Source organism: Geospiza fortis, unplaced genomic scaffold, assembly GCF_000277835.1.
Source record: "Geospiza fortis unplaced genomic scaffold, GeoFor_1.0 scaffold356, whole genome shotgun sequence".
NCBI classification, from domain to species: domain Eukaryota; kingdom Metazoa; phylum Chordata; class Aves; order Passeriformes; family Thraupidae; genus Geospiza; species Geospiza fortis.
Genome location: NW_005054544.1, coordinates 215,830 through 233,346, shown reverse-complemented (window position 1 = coordinate 233,346; position 17,517 = coordinate 215,830). Strand labels below are relative to the sequence as shown.

Here is a 17,517-nt window from a genome sequence, read left to right as displayed (position 1 = left end):
GAAGCTCCCCTGTGAACAAGAAAATTCTCTATCTTCTGGAGAGAGAGATCTGTGGAATAAGTTCCTACAGGAATTAAGGATAAGCCTCTGTGTTTTCTGAGGGACTTTTCATGCATTTTACCAAACAAACTTTCAGAAGTGCTCAAATTCTCCAAAGGTGAGCGCAATAGAAGACAAGCCATCAGAGAAGCTGAACTGCTTAACTGTCACAGAGTTGTTTTCAAAAAGGTCTTTCAGTGCCTAACAATAAGAAAAATTAGAGACCAGATCTAAAGTAGTTACTAAAAAACTGCAATATCTAGAGTGATTTTTAAAACCAAGTAGGAAGTCACTTTTAACTGCCATACCTGTGGAAAAACACCTGTATTTACTAAGTAAAGAACTCAGACATGGTTTGAAGCAATTTTAAGAGCATTTATTAAGGAAAGAGACCATAAATTACAATTTAATAGAAATAAACTTTTTTTTCAGCATATCTAATTCTAAACTGTTTCCAATTTTTCCCTCAGGTAGAAAATTAATCCATACAGCAAGACAGAATTGAAATTATACACAAATTGGATTACTTTTTGGGGCAACTTGCTCAAAAATAAAACTCTCATAAATTGACTATCACCTACTATTTACTTAAGATATAAATGTAGGGGGAAGCCTTGGTCATACAAAGCATTTAATCTTTTTTTGTTAGAATAGTATTGATCTAAAATATCATTTTAATAAAATATGAAAAGTTAAAATATATTTTTCAGTGTAAATATATTACTGCCTCAACATTTTATTCTGTACAAATTTAGTTGTTACTTATGGCAACATAATTGGCTGGAAAGATGCCAGTTTTTCCTCCTATTGTTCCTTCCCACCAATCAAACTGGGAATTTGTTTTAGTTGTCACTGTGATTCTGTCTCCAGCTTTGAAAGTCAAGTCACCTGGCTGTTGTCCTTCAAATGAATAAAGTGCTGTCACTTCAACTGGATCACTCCCAGAGTTATCTGAAATTAAAGAAATTAAATAAAAAGGAAATTACTAAAAGGAAATTCCTAGTGTCAGCACACACATTAAATTCTTAAATAGAATATTCTTAAATGACAGTAGAGAAGGGTGACAAAAACACTAAAATAATCTATATGGACATATAAACCATTGATGAAAAATCCCCTCCATTTCCACTATAATCTTAGGTAAGTGAAATTTGAATTCCAGCCTATCAGTGCAGTCTATTTAATAAAATAATATTCTATAAAAAGTAAAGATCAGCCAGTTTTCTGTATGCCTCATATGGTCAGAGAAAGTGGGAACAAAGGTGGTGTGTTGAGGAAAGCACAAATGTTTCCTGAATGGCTGCTATCAGAGCCACTGCCCAGGTCTGAGTCTTAGTTTGTGTTCTCTGTGACAGCTTCTTCATGGAAACTGCAAAACTCAAAGGAGAAAATTTGTTTTTTTTAATCAAAACTCAGAATATAGGATAGCAAAATACAAAATATCCATAGCACTTCCCTTCTTGTTCCAGTGCCTGGGATTTTGGTGTATCTCAGATGTTAAACAGAACACACAAAATGTGCCAGTGGAAAGAACTGATTATGGTTTGATGTACTGGAAGTGACTTGGTTTGTATGGGGGTATTTTCGATCACATATACAAATGGCTTTTATTCTCTTTGCACCAGACTCTTACATAACTCTTTCAGTTCTCAGCTGGGGTTGGAATCATGCCATGAGGCTTCTAAACTAATTTTAAAACTATGAAAATCTTGCATACTATTATCCACCCTCCATTCCTGTAGAAAATTTTAAACAATATTTATTATTTAGCCAATGTTTAGTACCACTGAACTTTAAATCTGAGTATCTTCAATTTAACAATAAATATGTTTTCTCTCATTTCCTTTAACTGTCTGAGATATAGGAGGTAGTTGCTTTAGATCAATGTTGATTTAGGAAACACTTAAATCTCTCACATGAGTGAATCTAAAAGTGAAAAATGGAAGGTGCAATGGAAGATTAGTTAAGAGGAAGTAATGTTTACACAGTCAGATAGAGAGATTTCAGGGTGTATTGCTCATATGGACACGATGGCTGCATAAATGCTCAAGCATGCTAATTCTAAAGGCTTTTAGAATTAGCTGCACCTTCTTGCTGTCAAAACTGTTGCAAAAGGGGAAACCCAACCTCTCACTAGTTTACACACTGCCAGCAGAGAGCTATAAAGTGTGGTGAGAGAAGCATTGATACAATTTTTTTTTGTTGTTTTTTTGCAGTCTGTCTTCAGCAACTGATATCCATAGATTTTTTTTCTTCTGGTTGCTTTTATCATTTAAAAAGGAACAGGAAAAATTTTTTTTCCCTAAGGCTCACAAACACAAACTGTAGCCAAAGAGGACAGAGAAGAACAATGGACCACAAATGTATGCACAAAGAGCACAGGGTTTTTTCCCCCACATCTGTCAATATATATATTCATTCTACAGGTGAGTGCTTTCTCTTCATGATCTGCATTTTTAGCAATCACCAAAGACTAACAGAAAATTATTTAGCCATGAGCTGGGAGAGATTTGATTGCAGAGAAGTCAAGTGCCATCTTTCTTGATCACACAGCATCTCTCTCCTGATACCTATAGTCATGATCTAAAGTCATACAACACTGTTTCTTTCACTGTGAAAATAAAACCAAATTTATCAGGTCCATATCTCCACCAGTTATTCCTACCAAAAAGGCATATTGCAGCTTTTCTAAATATATCTTTTACTGTCACATTTGAAACCCTGACAGACCAAATATTCAGCAATTACACAATTTTCCTTCAAGAATTCAAGCATTTGATGCAGTTGGGATGATATAGTTGTGCTCTCATGCACAGTTTAGTTTGATGCTAGGTATTTTGATTGAGGAAATCATAGAAAAGGTGGGAAGTAAAACATCAACTTTTTACTCCTAGCACTAACTGAAGAATAGTCAGAAAATACTGTGGCCCAGGACTCTTTAGGTGCTGTGGCATGAAAACAGTTATGACTCCGTTCCATACAAAAAGGAAGAAGGGGTGTGTTTTACCCCTGTGCTACATTCAGGTAGCACACATGGGTTAAGTGCATTTATATGCTACAGTGAAGACAAAAATTTCCTATGCTTTGAGTTCTTAAACTTATGTGTTTTTATCATGTAAATGAATAATCACTCAAAGAGAATTGGAGATACAATATATTTAAAACTGCCCAAAATATATATGGAAAAAGTAGATGTTTGACAGAGCAAAAGAAAAGACTGAAAGTGCTAAAAGTGAGGTCAGATCTTATTTTTAAAAAGAAAAAGAGCTGTCAAGACCACTATGATATGCTGGACTCACAGCAATGGTAAGTAACAGTTACCACCTCCATGGCTGAACCTGCACTAAGACAATAATTCCTCTTATACAAACTGCTGAGTATTCTGAAATTGGCTCTGTAAAAGTAGGAGGAAAAATGAAAGGAAACATGACACAAATTAGAGCTTGAAAAGGTGGAAAAAACATCCATATGTGAGATATCAAAGGGTAGAAGTGTATTCAATGCACCACAACCATGCCTCCAATTATTATTTGCTCTGTCATATGAACAAAACTGTTTTATGTGTTTCTCTTCTCATTTTGTGTCCCTATACATGTGCATCTTTCCAAACATAGAGAAAACTCAAAGCACTACAGCTGAATAGGAACACTCAGTTTTATGTCCTTGCCCCATTAGCTACCTGCAATCATTTAAAAGCATTTTTCAGCTTTATTCCTATCGGCTCTTTTATAGCCATTTCTACTTAATTTCCCCAAAAAGCCTTTTCTCATACTATAGTTTTGTTTCATTTTATTTCTCATAAAGATTTCAATTCTGTAGTTTTGTAGCACAATGCAGACAGAATGCATATTTCTTGCCTCAAGAGTTCAGCATCTCACGCTTCATATTTATATGGATCATCCTAACAATAAGATAGCTTAAATGAATGCACTGTTAAAAAATCTACCACATAGATTATAAGGAGGATCTATTCTGTGTTCTCATTTTCCAATTTCAGTTTTACACAGCAGGGTTTTAAATAAAATTGTTATATTCCACATGAAGATCCTTGAATGCATAGGCAGAAACGACATTTGCAGCTCACAAGATGGTGCTACAGTGCTACATACAGCATATGATAGTAAGATCATTGAGATTCATGAGTATGCACACTACAAGAAAAACAAACTACATCGTGGAAAATCCTTATTTGTTATTGCTATTTGAATACACACTTCCACAAACACAGTAGTCAAAACAGAAAATATAGAAATTTTGGTTGAAGGCAAATTAGTAGCCAGCATATATACTCAATATTCCAGCATACACAGGTATGGCATGTGTTTGATGACAAACTTCTCTGACCACAATATCTTTCCAGTTTATTTATCTTTACATACCATAATGATTTGCAGATTTTGTGAAGGACCACTGCTACAGTTAAAAGACTTGGAAGGGTATAAAGTAGAGTGAATTTATGGCCTCTTGGGTGTGCTACATCACAGCCCCAGAGTGAATGAAAGAGCAACAAAACTATTTTTAATTATTTTAATTATTTTAATTATTGTCTACTCTTCTGTGACTCAGTTAAGAGTGCCAGTTTTTGACTACAAGGCCAGCTGCCACAGACTGGCCACATACATGCCATAAACACTGACCAGAGAGACGAGCCACATGCAAACTGCCTACTGGTTCCTATAGTGGAATAACAACTAACCTACATCTTGGAATTATTTGGGAAAGTGCAAGGTGAGAATGATGCCAAGGCAGTTTCTAACAACACGACCACATAAGTAAATGAGTTATAGTGCTTGGGCCCATGCCTTCACACTGTTTAATTTACTAGTAGCTATAGTAGCCACTAGTTTCATATTCAAATGTGAGCTTATAAAATATTAGTAAAGCCATAGGCTGTTTATAAGACTGGATTTTAGAGAAGAAGGCATTTGTAATAATTTTGGCTTAAGCTTATGATACTTTCAAAACCAGCTCTAAGTTGGAACACAGAACAGTTGGAACACAGTTCAGCAGTGGGCCTGAAATTTAATTTTACTGGCATAGATGCATATATCCCCCAGCCAGCAGCCTGGTGCTGAATATCTTGTAGAAGATGTGCTGCTTTTGGCCATGGACACAGCAATAAAACCGAAATAAGTTTCATGTACTTGAGGTTAGTGGTGAGATTGGTAAGCATCCACTTTGCAAATTTCACTAATTATCAGTAATTTGAGTGTAATTTGTCAGTAATTTCACTCTGCCTCCTCAGTGGGATGTGAAAGAGAACTGGAGGGCTAAAAGTAAGAAAACTCATGGACTCACGGGTTGGGATAAGAACATTAAAATAATCTAAATAAAATAATATTTTTAAATCAAAATATAAGGAAAAGGAAAATAACAAGAAGAGAGAGAAATAAAACCCAAAATAAGCAGGCAATGCAAATGAACAGCAATTGCTCACCACTAACCAAATTATGCTCAGCCTGTTCCCAAGCAGTGGCCCCCCAGGCAGCTTTCCCCCAGGTTTACATACTGAGTATGACCCTGTGGGATATCCCTTTACCCAGTTGGGGTCAGCTGTCCAAGGTGTAATAGAATTCTTATTGCTTAAATGGAGACCTAGAAAATAAACAACCATATGGACTCTGTTTGTGCAGAAGTAAGGTAAAACCAACAAACAGACCAAATGATGGAAAACAACTAACAGATTGGGCAGATGCAAAAATCTGTGCTTTTGAAAACAAACATATCAAGTATCAGAAAGCTTTAGTATACTAGTACACTGTTCAGAGGCATTGATAGGATCAGGTATTGCTCATAGGTTTAGTATGAGAGATGTAACTAACAGTGAACAGACAAATATTAGTTCTTTACCCATTATGGGCTTTTTCTTGAGTTTATAATCAGAGTTAGGAAAGAATCTAAAGTAGGATAAGGAACTATGTCAATTACTGGGCCCATTGCAAATCTGAGTAAAAAATGATATTTGATGCCATTAACAGTGAAGACTTAACAGGAAATTTTAATGCCAACCTTAGAAAATGGTCTGAACAACACCACCTGCTAAGATACCACTGTGAGTGTAAATACTGTGTGCGTACATTTATTGGTTACACTAAAATGCCTGAAGGATGTTTGCCCCAAATATCATACTAAAAAGGAAGACTATTATCAGGCCCCAACCAAACATGTTAAAGTACAAGACAACCATTAGCTTAATTCAACAGCTATAGATGAGCCTATGCAAAGAAGGCAAACTGTATCCTAAGCTGCATTAGGCAGAGTACTAACAACAGATCAAGGGAGGTGATGTCCTTTACTCAGCACTGGCATGGCCACACCTGGAGTGCAGTCCAGTTCTGAGCTTCTCAGTACAACAGAAACATGGGCATGCAGGAGACAATCCAGCAAAGGGCCATATGGAAGCTGCCATTGGAGCATCTCTTCTATGTAGAAAGGCTGAGAGAGCCCAGGGAAGAAAAGGCTTATCAGAGTCTATAGATATCTGAAGGGACAGTAAAAACAGGGTGAAGCCAGGTTCTTGCCAGTGACACCCAGTGACACAGGCAATGGGCGTGTACTGAAACACAGGAAGTGCTGACAGAACATCAAGAAACCCTAAGGGTGACTGAAAAGATTTCCTGAAGAGGTGATGGAGTTTTATCCTTGGAGGTATTCAAAAGATATGGACCTGATCCTGCTTGAGCAAGGGGATTGGACCAGATGATATCTAGAGGCCTTTTTCATCCATTCTGCAATTTGGTGAAAAACTTCAAAGAGACTTTTGAAATAAAGTTACCTGAAAGTGTAAAAGCAGCATGAAAATTTGTAGTTGTAGGGAGTTTGGACTGGAACAGCTGTAATCAAAACCCAATTTGATACTAATGGAACTCACACTGCCAGCATCATCTGATGGTCAGGCCAGACAGATGGTCTTAACAGACACCGACTAGCCTGTATTCAGCTAGGGGAGTGCCAGCATGGAGCACACCTAGTAGGGACCCCCATCTCTCTGAGAATGTGACCTCCTGGCAGAGCCTTCTTGTCAACATACGGATCAGTTTATTGTAAGGAGCTGCACTGGCACACAAATAAATCAGTTTAGCCTAGGACTGACAGAGCAACTCTTAGATCAGAGTTTAGTAAAATAAAAGGCTGAAGAGAAAGATTCATTGGTGGATGAGCAATATGAGAAACGAGATGAGGCAGTAAATTAGAAGAGTAAGTATTATCTTACAGATATGTCAGCATTTGCTGTGTTCCACAACTGACAGAGCTAGATGTAAAAACTAAAAGGTTACACTGGCTCTTTGCAGGACAAGTGAAGGACAGAAAAGAGAAAAAATTATCTTGTGGCTTATTCTGACCCATGTGAGTTACTCCATTACAGTCAAAGCCAGCTTTAAGGGAAGAACTAAACTCATAGTATGGAATCCAGAAAGTAATAGCTATTCAGCTTCTGCACTCACTGTTTCTAGAGATCTTACAGTCCCTTCCTCCTTTATAACGCCTTCAATAAACCTTGAAATGAAGGGTGGATCTGTCAGGGAGTGCTTTTGGGTCTGTTTGAGCCCAACAAGCCTCAAGGTTTATTGAGTTTTATTTCAGGTAAGATTTGGGTAGTGACTACAAAACCCAGAGAGATACATTTTATGCTGGATGCAGCATATTATACATTAGAATAGGAAAGGTAAGGGGTTAGCAAAGGAAATGGCATGCAATAAATTCTGAAGGCATCAGGGTAACTACTAATGACAAGGATAGCTTTCTGAAGGAGTGTTAGGGCTTATGATTGGAGAAACTAAAGATCTAAATTTCTGACTTGAGAAATGCAGCAGCATTGGGCCCTGATGATGACTAAAGGCAGGCAGAGAAATGGTTAAAGTTCAACTTTGAAGTAGGTAGGTGAACCACTAAGTTAAATCTGTGATACTAACAAGACTGAGATGAAAGCTAGATCTGTCAGAGGGTGCTTTAGGTAGGTTCTGTCTGAGCTCAAAGACGTAACATGAGAGCCAGTGGCGGAATGTAAAAGATGGACAAAATGATAGGGCAGGAAATTAACTTTGAAGCAAGAACTGAATCTAGATGAGAGCAAAGAAATATTGAATTTACAAAGGTCAGAGAAAAGGATGTTGCAACAACTGAATCATAACAGGATGAAAACATGGACAAAAGCAGAGACAGAAAGAAAAGGTTGATCTTTAAAGTGGTACCCAGAGAACATCTATAGATCTCATTGCTCCTATAGCGAAAGTGAGAACTTCTAAAGAAATTCAAGTAGAAGAACACATGAGCTCTGCAGTGATTGCCAAGATGAAGTTTAAGATTTGCCATTGGCAATTTTTATCTTGAATTTGCAATTAGTTAACAAAAGAATATCTGAGTAAAGGAGAAATAGAAATAGTTATTTGCAGAAAATATTACCTAGCAAATTAAAAGAAACAACAGCTAAGTGGGAGAACTTAGCAGAAAAATAGAGGGCTGAATAAGGAAGACTTCTCAGTGAGACATCCAAAATATAAATGTAAAGGTGATTACAGACATAGCCCAGCATTAGAATTCAGGGATCTCAAGTTTTACCAAAGAAAACAGAAGATGAATATTAATCTAACAGGTTACATACAGAAGGATGGAATGCAATTTCTAATATGTGGTTGTACACAGGTCAGCAGAGACTTGGAAGTAACAGTTACATTTATGTCAGTGAATGGCTTCTTTCCATGTTATTGAACTTGATGTCTCCAAATGAGAGTCCAGGTTCCAGTGCCTAATCACATTGGCATAAATTAGCAAAGACTAATTTATCAGCATAGATACAGCCAATGGCTTGAACAGGGAGCAAGAGAAACTCTTTTAAAGAAGGTGAAGCATACATTGAAGAAGTCCAAAACAAGAAAAAAGATTAGATAACAGCAGTATGATCAGCCTTGGACTTCATAAGATGAAGGATGAGATGATAATGCTGCAAAGAGATAGTGTGAGCTGGAGGGTTAAAAAGAAGCAACTAGATCAGACAGATAGATACCTGGGAGAGAGAGAGAGAGAGAGAGAGAGAGAGAGAGAGAGAGAGAGAGAGAGAGAGAGAGAGAGAGAGAGAGAGAGAGAGAGAGAGAGAGAGAGAGAGAGAGAGAGAGAGAGAGAGAGAGAGAGAGAGAGAGAGAGAGAGAGAGAGAGAGAGAGAGAGAGAGAGAGAGAGAGAGAGAGAGAGAGAGAGAGAGAGAGAGAGAGAGAGAGAGAGAGAGAGAGAGAGAGAGAGAGAGAGAGAGAGAGAGAGAGAGAGAGAGAGAGAGAGAGAGAGAGAGAGAGAGAGAGAGAGAGTGAGAGAGTGAGAGAGAGAGAGAGAGAGAGAGAGAGAGAGAGAGAGAGAGGAGATAAAACAATGAGAATCTTCTGCGTCGGGGAGAGCTCTCAAGTTTAGAGAAGATATGAACTGAGTAAAACCATCATATCTGCACCAGTCCTCCTGAAAGACAAACAGTATGAACTGGTAAAAGGCAACAGACATTGGCTAGGACCTGAAGCATGGTCTAGTAATGCAAGGCCTCCACACAGGTGAAACCAGCAGCTCATAACTGAATGAAGCACACTCTCTGAGACCTAGGTCAGAGTCTGGTATGTTGCCAGACAATAAACTGCCTTTTTTGCCACTTCTCTTTTTACCCCATTAGTCATCAGGGAAGATTATTTCACAGTGTATTCCCCTGGTTGCTACGATAACTTTCTTAATGTCTAGCTCCAAGTAATTCAGTATTGGCATACTGGTTTTTTTTTTTTTTTTGTTCAAAATTGGCCTTTGGTTGAAACCTTTCTTGACAATTATATGCTTGACTTATGCTTTTAGAGTCAAAACCCATTTTTTCATACCTTCAGACTGTTACACTAAAAATAACAGAGTTAGCACATCTCAGAGACTCCTTACTCCTCTTCTTCACTCACTGAACTTCTCCACATCTATTCAGATTAACCTGTTCTTGCAGATGAATAAACATAATATTATCATTAGGTAAAAGGCCTGTAGTAACTGACCTTTCACATTACCATTAAACAAAGAATTGTTTAAATACAAGGGTGAAGGAAGAGATGGAACAGAGAACTTAGTTTTTGGAGATCATGGATTTTCATATGAATGTGAAAATTGTAATTAAAAACAATTTGTGATGAATCCGCACATGAGACTGTCAAACTGTTTCTTCTAATGAGGAGATAACCTCATGAATGAAGAAATCAGCAAATGAAATCAGAAATTAAAAATGGAAGGGAAAGGAGAGCAGAGAACACTGCAGGAACTGGAAGCCACAGAAAGGTGAAGAACAGAAAAAGTATTAGTGATATAGCAGAGCCACTCTTGTAGCTGATGGCTGAGCTAAGAGTAAAATATTCACTTATTAAATAAAGCTAGACACCACAGAGCTAAGGGGTCAAATCCATTGAGAAGAATCTTAACGAAGTTACAGAAACTAATAACAAAGATCAAGAAATTAAGGGAATGTGTACATAATTTAAAGAAACTTAAATATATATGTAGAGAGATATTTTGAAAATTAATGGATGTATTCCAAATCCCAGAACTCTAAACCCAGAGCCAAATTAGAACTCAACATAATACAGTACTGAATACAGGTAATACTCACTAGTTTGACAATCATCAATTGAACAAAAAGTCATTGGTTCCATAAACTGCTTTAATATTAGTGTGTCTTCAAAGTAGAGAAGTCTATTTGTACAATAATAGAACCTACTTTAAGGTTACAAAAAGGAAAAAAACCCAAAAAATAAACAAAAAAAAGGCAGCTAGCAAACAGAAGACTAGAGGGATGCAAAGTTAAGAGAGAAGATACAAATGTCTTTGTGATTAGTCCCTTGATCTGTTTCCTGGCCATAAGAAATACTAGTACATGAAGTAAACGGTGCAGCTGTTTCAAAGAGACTAAGGAAACAAACCTAAAACTGACCTGTCAATATTAATTTAGAAAATATTTAAGTACAGCATTACTCAGGTTGAAGTCAAAGCATTAATTATGTACCAGACCAGTGATACAGAGAGAGAAACTGGAGGGCGCGTTGTTTGGTACAACGCTAATTCTGCATCGCTCTTTTCACCAAAGAGGTATGAAGCTGGAACTACCAAAGCCTCAGTGATACAGTACCTTTTTCAAGAATGAGACAAATCCAACATCTTGGCTGCATATGATCAGTCATACTGGGGAGTAGCTATCTTTTACTGTATCTAAACTTACCCCCTTGGTTTTCTTTATATTTGAAGTCTATTTCTGAACTATTATGTAGAAGAGCAGCTAAAAAAGAGATTTGATTTCTTAGGTGAATTGCATCAGGGACAGTCAAAGAAACATTGGAAGGGAAGTGAGAAGGAGGTGTGGCAGAAAGATGTAAGGCTTAGTGCTGGGTTTTAAAGGAAACCCCTAATTTTTCTAACATACCTGTTTCCTGAAAGCTTTTCAGTCCTTTCATGCTAAGGATAGCACACCTTATCTCACTATGACATTTTGTAATTGCTTTTAAAATTTTAAAACAGGAAAGAATACTAGTTTTAAATTCAAAATATGTGAATTATAGTAGTCTTGATCATCATGAATCTGATAAGCTGCACTTTGAGTAATAACATAGAAAAAACGAAAGATACTTTGTGGATATTCTAAAACCAATCTACATCTGTTGATAATCTGAAAGCAAAGTTGTGTCAGTATCTGAAAGAATACATGCATGCAACTGAACTTCTCTCCTTAGAAACAAAGCAATGGAAACAATTTCATTAATGTTGTAACAATCAAATTTTCACAGAATAACTCTGAAAACACTGAAAAAGATACTCTCATATGTAAAGAAATAAAAGTTAAAAAGTACAGAATTGTACATTTATTACTACATGCACATATAAAAAATTAATCTCTTTTACAACTAATTTTTCCACTCATGACTTTAGAAAGCAATCAAAATGATGAAAACTGCAACTGAAAATAGTATTCTGTTATTTAAATAGAAAATACATAGTTTGAAATGAGTGTGACTACCACATTTTGAATATCTTCTCAAATTTAAAAACCTCTTGCACATATTACAGAATACTTTTATGAAAAAGGACTGCGTCATTTACTTCCTGGAATGTAAACAAAGCAAGAAAAATTCCACAGTCATGAAATATTTAAACAACACTACCTAAAGATGTCCCCTTTATGACCACATACAATGATGAGAACATGACAAAGGCAGTATCTCATTCCATATGACTTTTCGAAAATTGGCATCTTGGTGATTAAGACATCATTAAGCATAGTTTACTGAACACGTATACTTTTTAATATTTTATGGTAGAAGAAGTTTAATGCAAATAATAGTCCATGTTCTGATGATGTCTGAATTTCAAGGCTTTACCATGTGTAAGTGGTTTCTAAATTTAGGTAATGTCAGCTTTGGCTCAAAGTTGCAGCTCAGAGCCACAAAGGTGATGTTGAATTCACATTCACAGATAGGATGAACAAAAGTTAAGTCAAATTACTGCATTATCTAAGTTACAATGTCATGATAAGCAGAAATAAAACACATTACAATGTTGAAATTCACTTACTGGGCCCTTTTTGGGGAATGTCCAATCTCAGGCTTTACCATTCACTACGTCTAAAGGCCTGAATAGGCCTAAATGAGCAGCATCTTGGGAAAGTGGCAAACAATCTATTTTAAAACTTATGAAGAAAATGAAGTAAGAAAAGTCAGAGAAAGGATGAAAGAAAGTGCCATATGAATTACTACACAGAGAATAAGAGGTCAGTAAATTAAAAGACTTTATGGCTTTCTTCTATTGTGACAAGACAAAACATCAGCCAGAGAGGACTGGGGAAAATGGATTAAAGAAGAACCATATTGTAGTGTATTATACACTGTGACCCTGCAGAAATTAACTTTTCAACTCCTATATGGCAAGAAAATATTATGCATTCTAATGGGTACTTAGAAAAAGTCTTCAAGTAACTCCCATTTAGAAGAAAAATAGTAGCCTAACTGTATCCTAAATACTAAACTCATGAAAAGAATTTCAGGTTTTGAATCACCAGTATACAGATGAGCTCCTTTCTCTAGCCAATGTGCTCATGTTCCATATTCTTAGCTCTCACCTCTCAGCTTTTAGCTTAGGAAAAGAAGAGCTTTATTTCAGCTTCTAGAGCAGAACAGATGTTTACTTACAAATTTAATTTTAGTTGTTTCTGGACAAATAACAAATCAAGTGTTTGTTCAAGCCTTAAAAATGAAATCTCAAATGTCCTAGTCACATTAAACTACTAATTTCCTTAATGGCCTTTTTAATTTTGTTTTTTAAATGTAGACTCACCTCAAAAAACCCTCTGCATATACAAAACAACAATCTCAGATCTCACTGAACAGATGTTTGGGAAGGCCTAAATATGCACAGTAGATTTGACATTTTACATCTACAGGTATTAATCTGCTATAATCAGATATATTCTGTACAGATACTTGAAGTATGTCATATGCCACCATTGATCCAAATAATCTCCAATAATGCTCATCTGATCAAAAGTCAGGAGACATGATATTCAGCAAATCACTCTCAGAACAAATAGTATCTTGCTTAGCTGTTTCTTTGCCAATAATTCTGGCTTGTTTTGGGCAAGTAAACAAAATCACCTGTCTTTCTCTACTTTCTGAATAAAAGCTCATAAGACACTCAAGTATTTAAATTCAATATTGAAGCCTGCAAATAATCAGTTCTTCATGACTAAGAAAATGAGGGTGGATTTTTGCATTAAGTGAGCTTCACTGTCACTGAGGTAAAACCACTCTTTAAATGCCCCACAAATGCCTATTTGTGCCCAGTTAAACAAACGTGGTCTGAGGAGGGATAGAAGGCATAAGTTGCATTACTCTATTCTACATTCACCTATGGGCAAAAAATTGTTCTATATCTAGAACACCTGAAGGCTGTTTTGTTACAGCAGCTATAGATTTAAGGCAATTTCAAAATCAAAGAATAGCTTGGCTTGGAAGGGACCTGAAATCCAGATAAATGGCATCTGTAACTCTTCCCTTGTCCACTCCATCACAGTCACTCCATCATGGAAGTTGATTGAGTTGGTCAGGCAGGACTTGTCTCTGGTGAAGCTGTGCTGGCTGTCTCCAATCACCCCCCTGACTCCCTGTACTTTAGTATAGCTTGTAGGAGGATCTGTTCCATGACTTCCCCAGGCACAGAGGTGAAGCTTGCAGTGTAGTCCCTGAGGCACTCCTTTCCACTCTTTTTAAAAAGGTGTACAATGTTTTCCTTTTTCCAGTAACTTAGAAAATGTATTCAAGGTACATTGATAATATCAAGGAAGGCCTGTATCATTCCAGGAACTAGTCGCTTTAATATGTTTCAGTACTAAATGTACACCCAAGTTCTTGAAAGGAAAGCAAAACCAGATGTTAAGCCCTCTTTCACTTCCATGAGGACTGCCTCAGCAAACCCTATTTTTTGATTTAGTTGCAGTACTAGATGTTATGTATTATTTTAACTGGGTACTTTGTCCAGGTTTCCAGCGTTAAAAAGCCCTCCAGTTGATTTTCAGAACAACTAAATAACTACATTCTCCATTAAGAAGGAAATGGTGGCTGAAAAAAACTATTTAAGGCAAAGTTAGCCACAGAAGTTCCATATGAGGTAAAAGACCCTCAATTTTGCAGCAAAGCCTCAACAGATAAAAAGTTCATCATCAGCTGCAAATCTGTATGCACGGAATGAAGATATTATACATACACTTTTGTAAGAGACTCACAAAACTCAGGAGAAGACTTAGGTATTTTTGACCTTTTCTATTTAAGCTAGAAATTGATCATTTCAAAGCAGATTCCCTATTACCAACTTGAGTTGTTACTGAACAGTGTCATGTCTAGCAAACAAAACTGGTGATTGAAACAGACCTGACTATATTTAAAGTTTAAGTCACTGTGCAAATTTAGCTCATTCAGTATGAAACGTATTTCGCTAGTTTTGAGTTTCTGGCCTACTGCAGAACATGCTGGCTCATCATCTTCATCTGCTGATGGAATGCTTTCTATCTTTGTTTCAGCACATTCAGCTTTTGCATTAAAGAAGTGCCTTTTTTGTTAAGCATCTGTGGATGTATTTGATATTTAGGATATAAAAAAAACCCTACCTCCTGCTTGCAAGAGTCAATTCCATAGCAGTACTTTTGCTGATTACTTTTTGTATTTTTATGACATTTCAAAAAACAATTAGATTTTCATTCAAAGTGAAAAGGTCAAATAAACCATATCAATGTCAAGGACTTTATTGTGCTCAACATGACATTAATGCAAATAATGCCTGTGCTGAAATCATACTGCAAAAGCTGAGATGCAATCCTAAGCATAGCCTTGATATTCTCAAAAGCAAACTACAGTCACAAGAACTGAACTCTGTTTTATTCAGGTCAAACTGATGATTTAGGAATGATCTGGGACTCTTATGTTGACAAGCTTCTCCATGTTTCCTCTACACATATTGAGTTAGCATCTCAATCTCAATACACTGTCTCTGCATTTTGGTCATCTTCAAAATTTCTGCCAAGGGTATTATTGGCACATAACCTGGTTCATTTGATAGAACTCTAAGCTTTTACAAAGGTCTGGGAAACAATCTACAGCCTCTAGAAAAAAAACCAAAGAGTAGTAAATTTATTCTATAGAGTTTCTGCCAGTTTCTTAGGGTAATACTTTGTGAAATACTGATTGATTTTTTTTTTTTTTGCTTTGCATGGAGAGATTCTTCTCTGCACTGGCTTGAAAAATGGTTAAAATAACAAAATTATGTGAGACAAAGACTATCTTATATGGAAACATACTAAATAATAATACTGTACAAGGCCTAATTTGAAGGTCTGTTCACAATCCATATCATCAGTGTTTAAAACTGGTTGAAAAAAAGCGGACCAAGAATAGAAAGCCTGTTTTCAAGGCAAAATGAAAATGAGCTTCACAGAATAAAACAAATTAAAGATGTTACTATTACCTTGCAATGGAATCAGACAGGAAAGAAATTTTGCTATAGAACTAGAAAGCATGAGAAAAGAATAATTAATCTTGATAAGAAAAAATATAGATGAAAACAAGGAGTCTCAAGTCATTGTGAAAGATTCAGCAACTGCACTCTGTAAAGGGAACAAGTGAGTATCTCCTGTTTTAATACAAAGTCTAGCACTTTCATGATAACATATTATATGAACACCTGCAATATATAGAAAACTCTTGTTAACTTTAGCTGCACTAAGGGACATAGGGGCTGTTGAAATTGATGCTAGGATTTCTTCTTTCCACAATTACTAATTCTCATTGCTTTTATGTTCCTTCAGCAGCAGAACAGACATTATTAATTCTACCTACACCACAGGCTTTATCAACTTATAATTTCAAAAGGTATTCAATCAAGGTTCCCTTCCTGTGCCAAATGGTGACTCAATGGTGTACTTCCACTTACAGTATCCCATGGTACAATCCTGTAATCATTTGACCACAGTTTAAACTGGTAGGCAAAAGGTAGATCACCCCATTCATTACAGAACAGCTTCAGCAAGAGCTAGAAATGACACAGAACCATAAACTAGAGCCTAATCTGATCAGTGCAAACTCTGCAACCTGCAAGATCCACCATCACATGGATGAAGCATCTTGGATAGCTATTATCACCCATGGTGTGCTGATACTACACCTCCCAGCTAAGCAAAACCAAACTTCGCAGAATACTCATTACATCAGCCTAGTCAATTATGGTAAAGTTCTTGAAATGAAAAAGCAAACAGTATCACAATTTTCAGTTCAAATTTAAGTGTGGTATTAACAGTATTCTTTGTACATATGCTTTTAAGTCAAGTGAAATACTGGCTGTACAGATGCTTTTTAAAAACAACTAACAGTAACCACACCCCTTGGTTCAAGCATGAGGAAATTCAGGCTTGCAGATGGGATTCAACCACTGGCTCAAATTTGTCCAATGTACAATATATGTGAAGGCAGATTTTTCCCTCAACAGTATCTCCAAACTTACTCTGCTGTCTCAACTCAGATTCTGTCTCATCCTTCTGTAGTTGCTGACAAAAGGAAGAAATGTCAGGAGTAAAGAAGACACAGTCTAAACCTTTTGGCAGAGACCAATACTTGAAACTGTGGACCAGAGTAAGCTTTCCCATTATATTTTTCCTTACAGAGGACTTTTCTATTTTCCTATTTTTAATCCTCTTTTGACACCTTCCTTGCTACATAGCAAAGGAGCTGCTAAAAACACAAAGATGCAACACTGAGAGAAAAGGGGGAAGAGGGGTGCAAGTCTCACTGTGTATGAAAAAATTAACACTTCCTTTCCACAAGAGTAGAGGTCACTTCTAGCTAAGCTTCTTCAAGAAAAAAACAACTGGAAAAAGAATATTTGAAGGTTACCTAATATGGCAAAAAAATCATTCATGAGAAAGACAAACCAAAGTAAATATAACCAGA

General features: G+C 36.5%; 1 protein-coding gene across 1 annotated transcript in view; it reads right to left on the bottom strand.

Annotated features, from left to right (window-relative positions):
• Nucleotides 1-393: 393 nt before the first annotated feature.
• The window catches only part of SH3YL1 (SH3 and SYLF domain containing 1), a 40,917-nt gene continuing 23,793 nt past the window's right edge, over nucleotides 394-17,517 (bottom strand). The window contains exon 10 of the mRNA XM_031063928.1: nucleotides 394-990. Coding sequence (XP_030919788.1) covers nucleotides 791-990 — 200 coding nt within the window. The 3' untranslated portion in view covers nucleotides 394-790. The remainder of the gene's footprint in view (nucleotides 991-17,517) is intronic.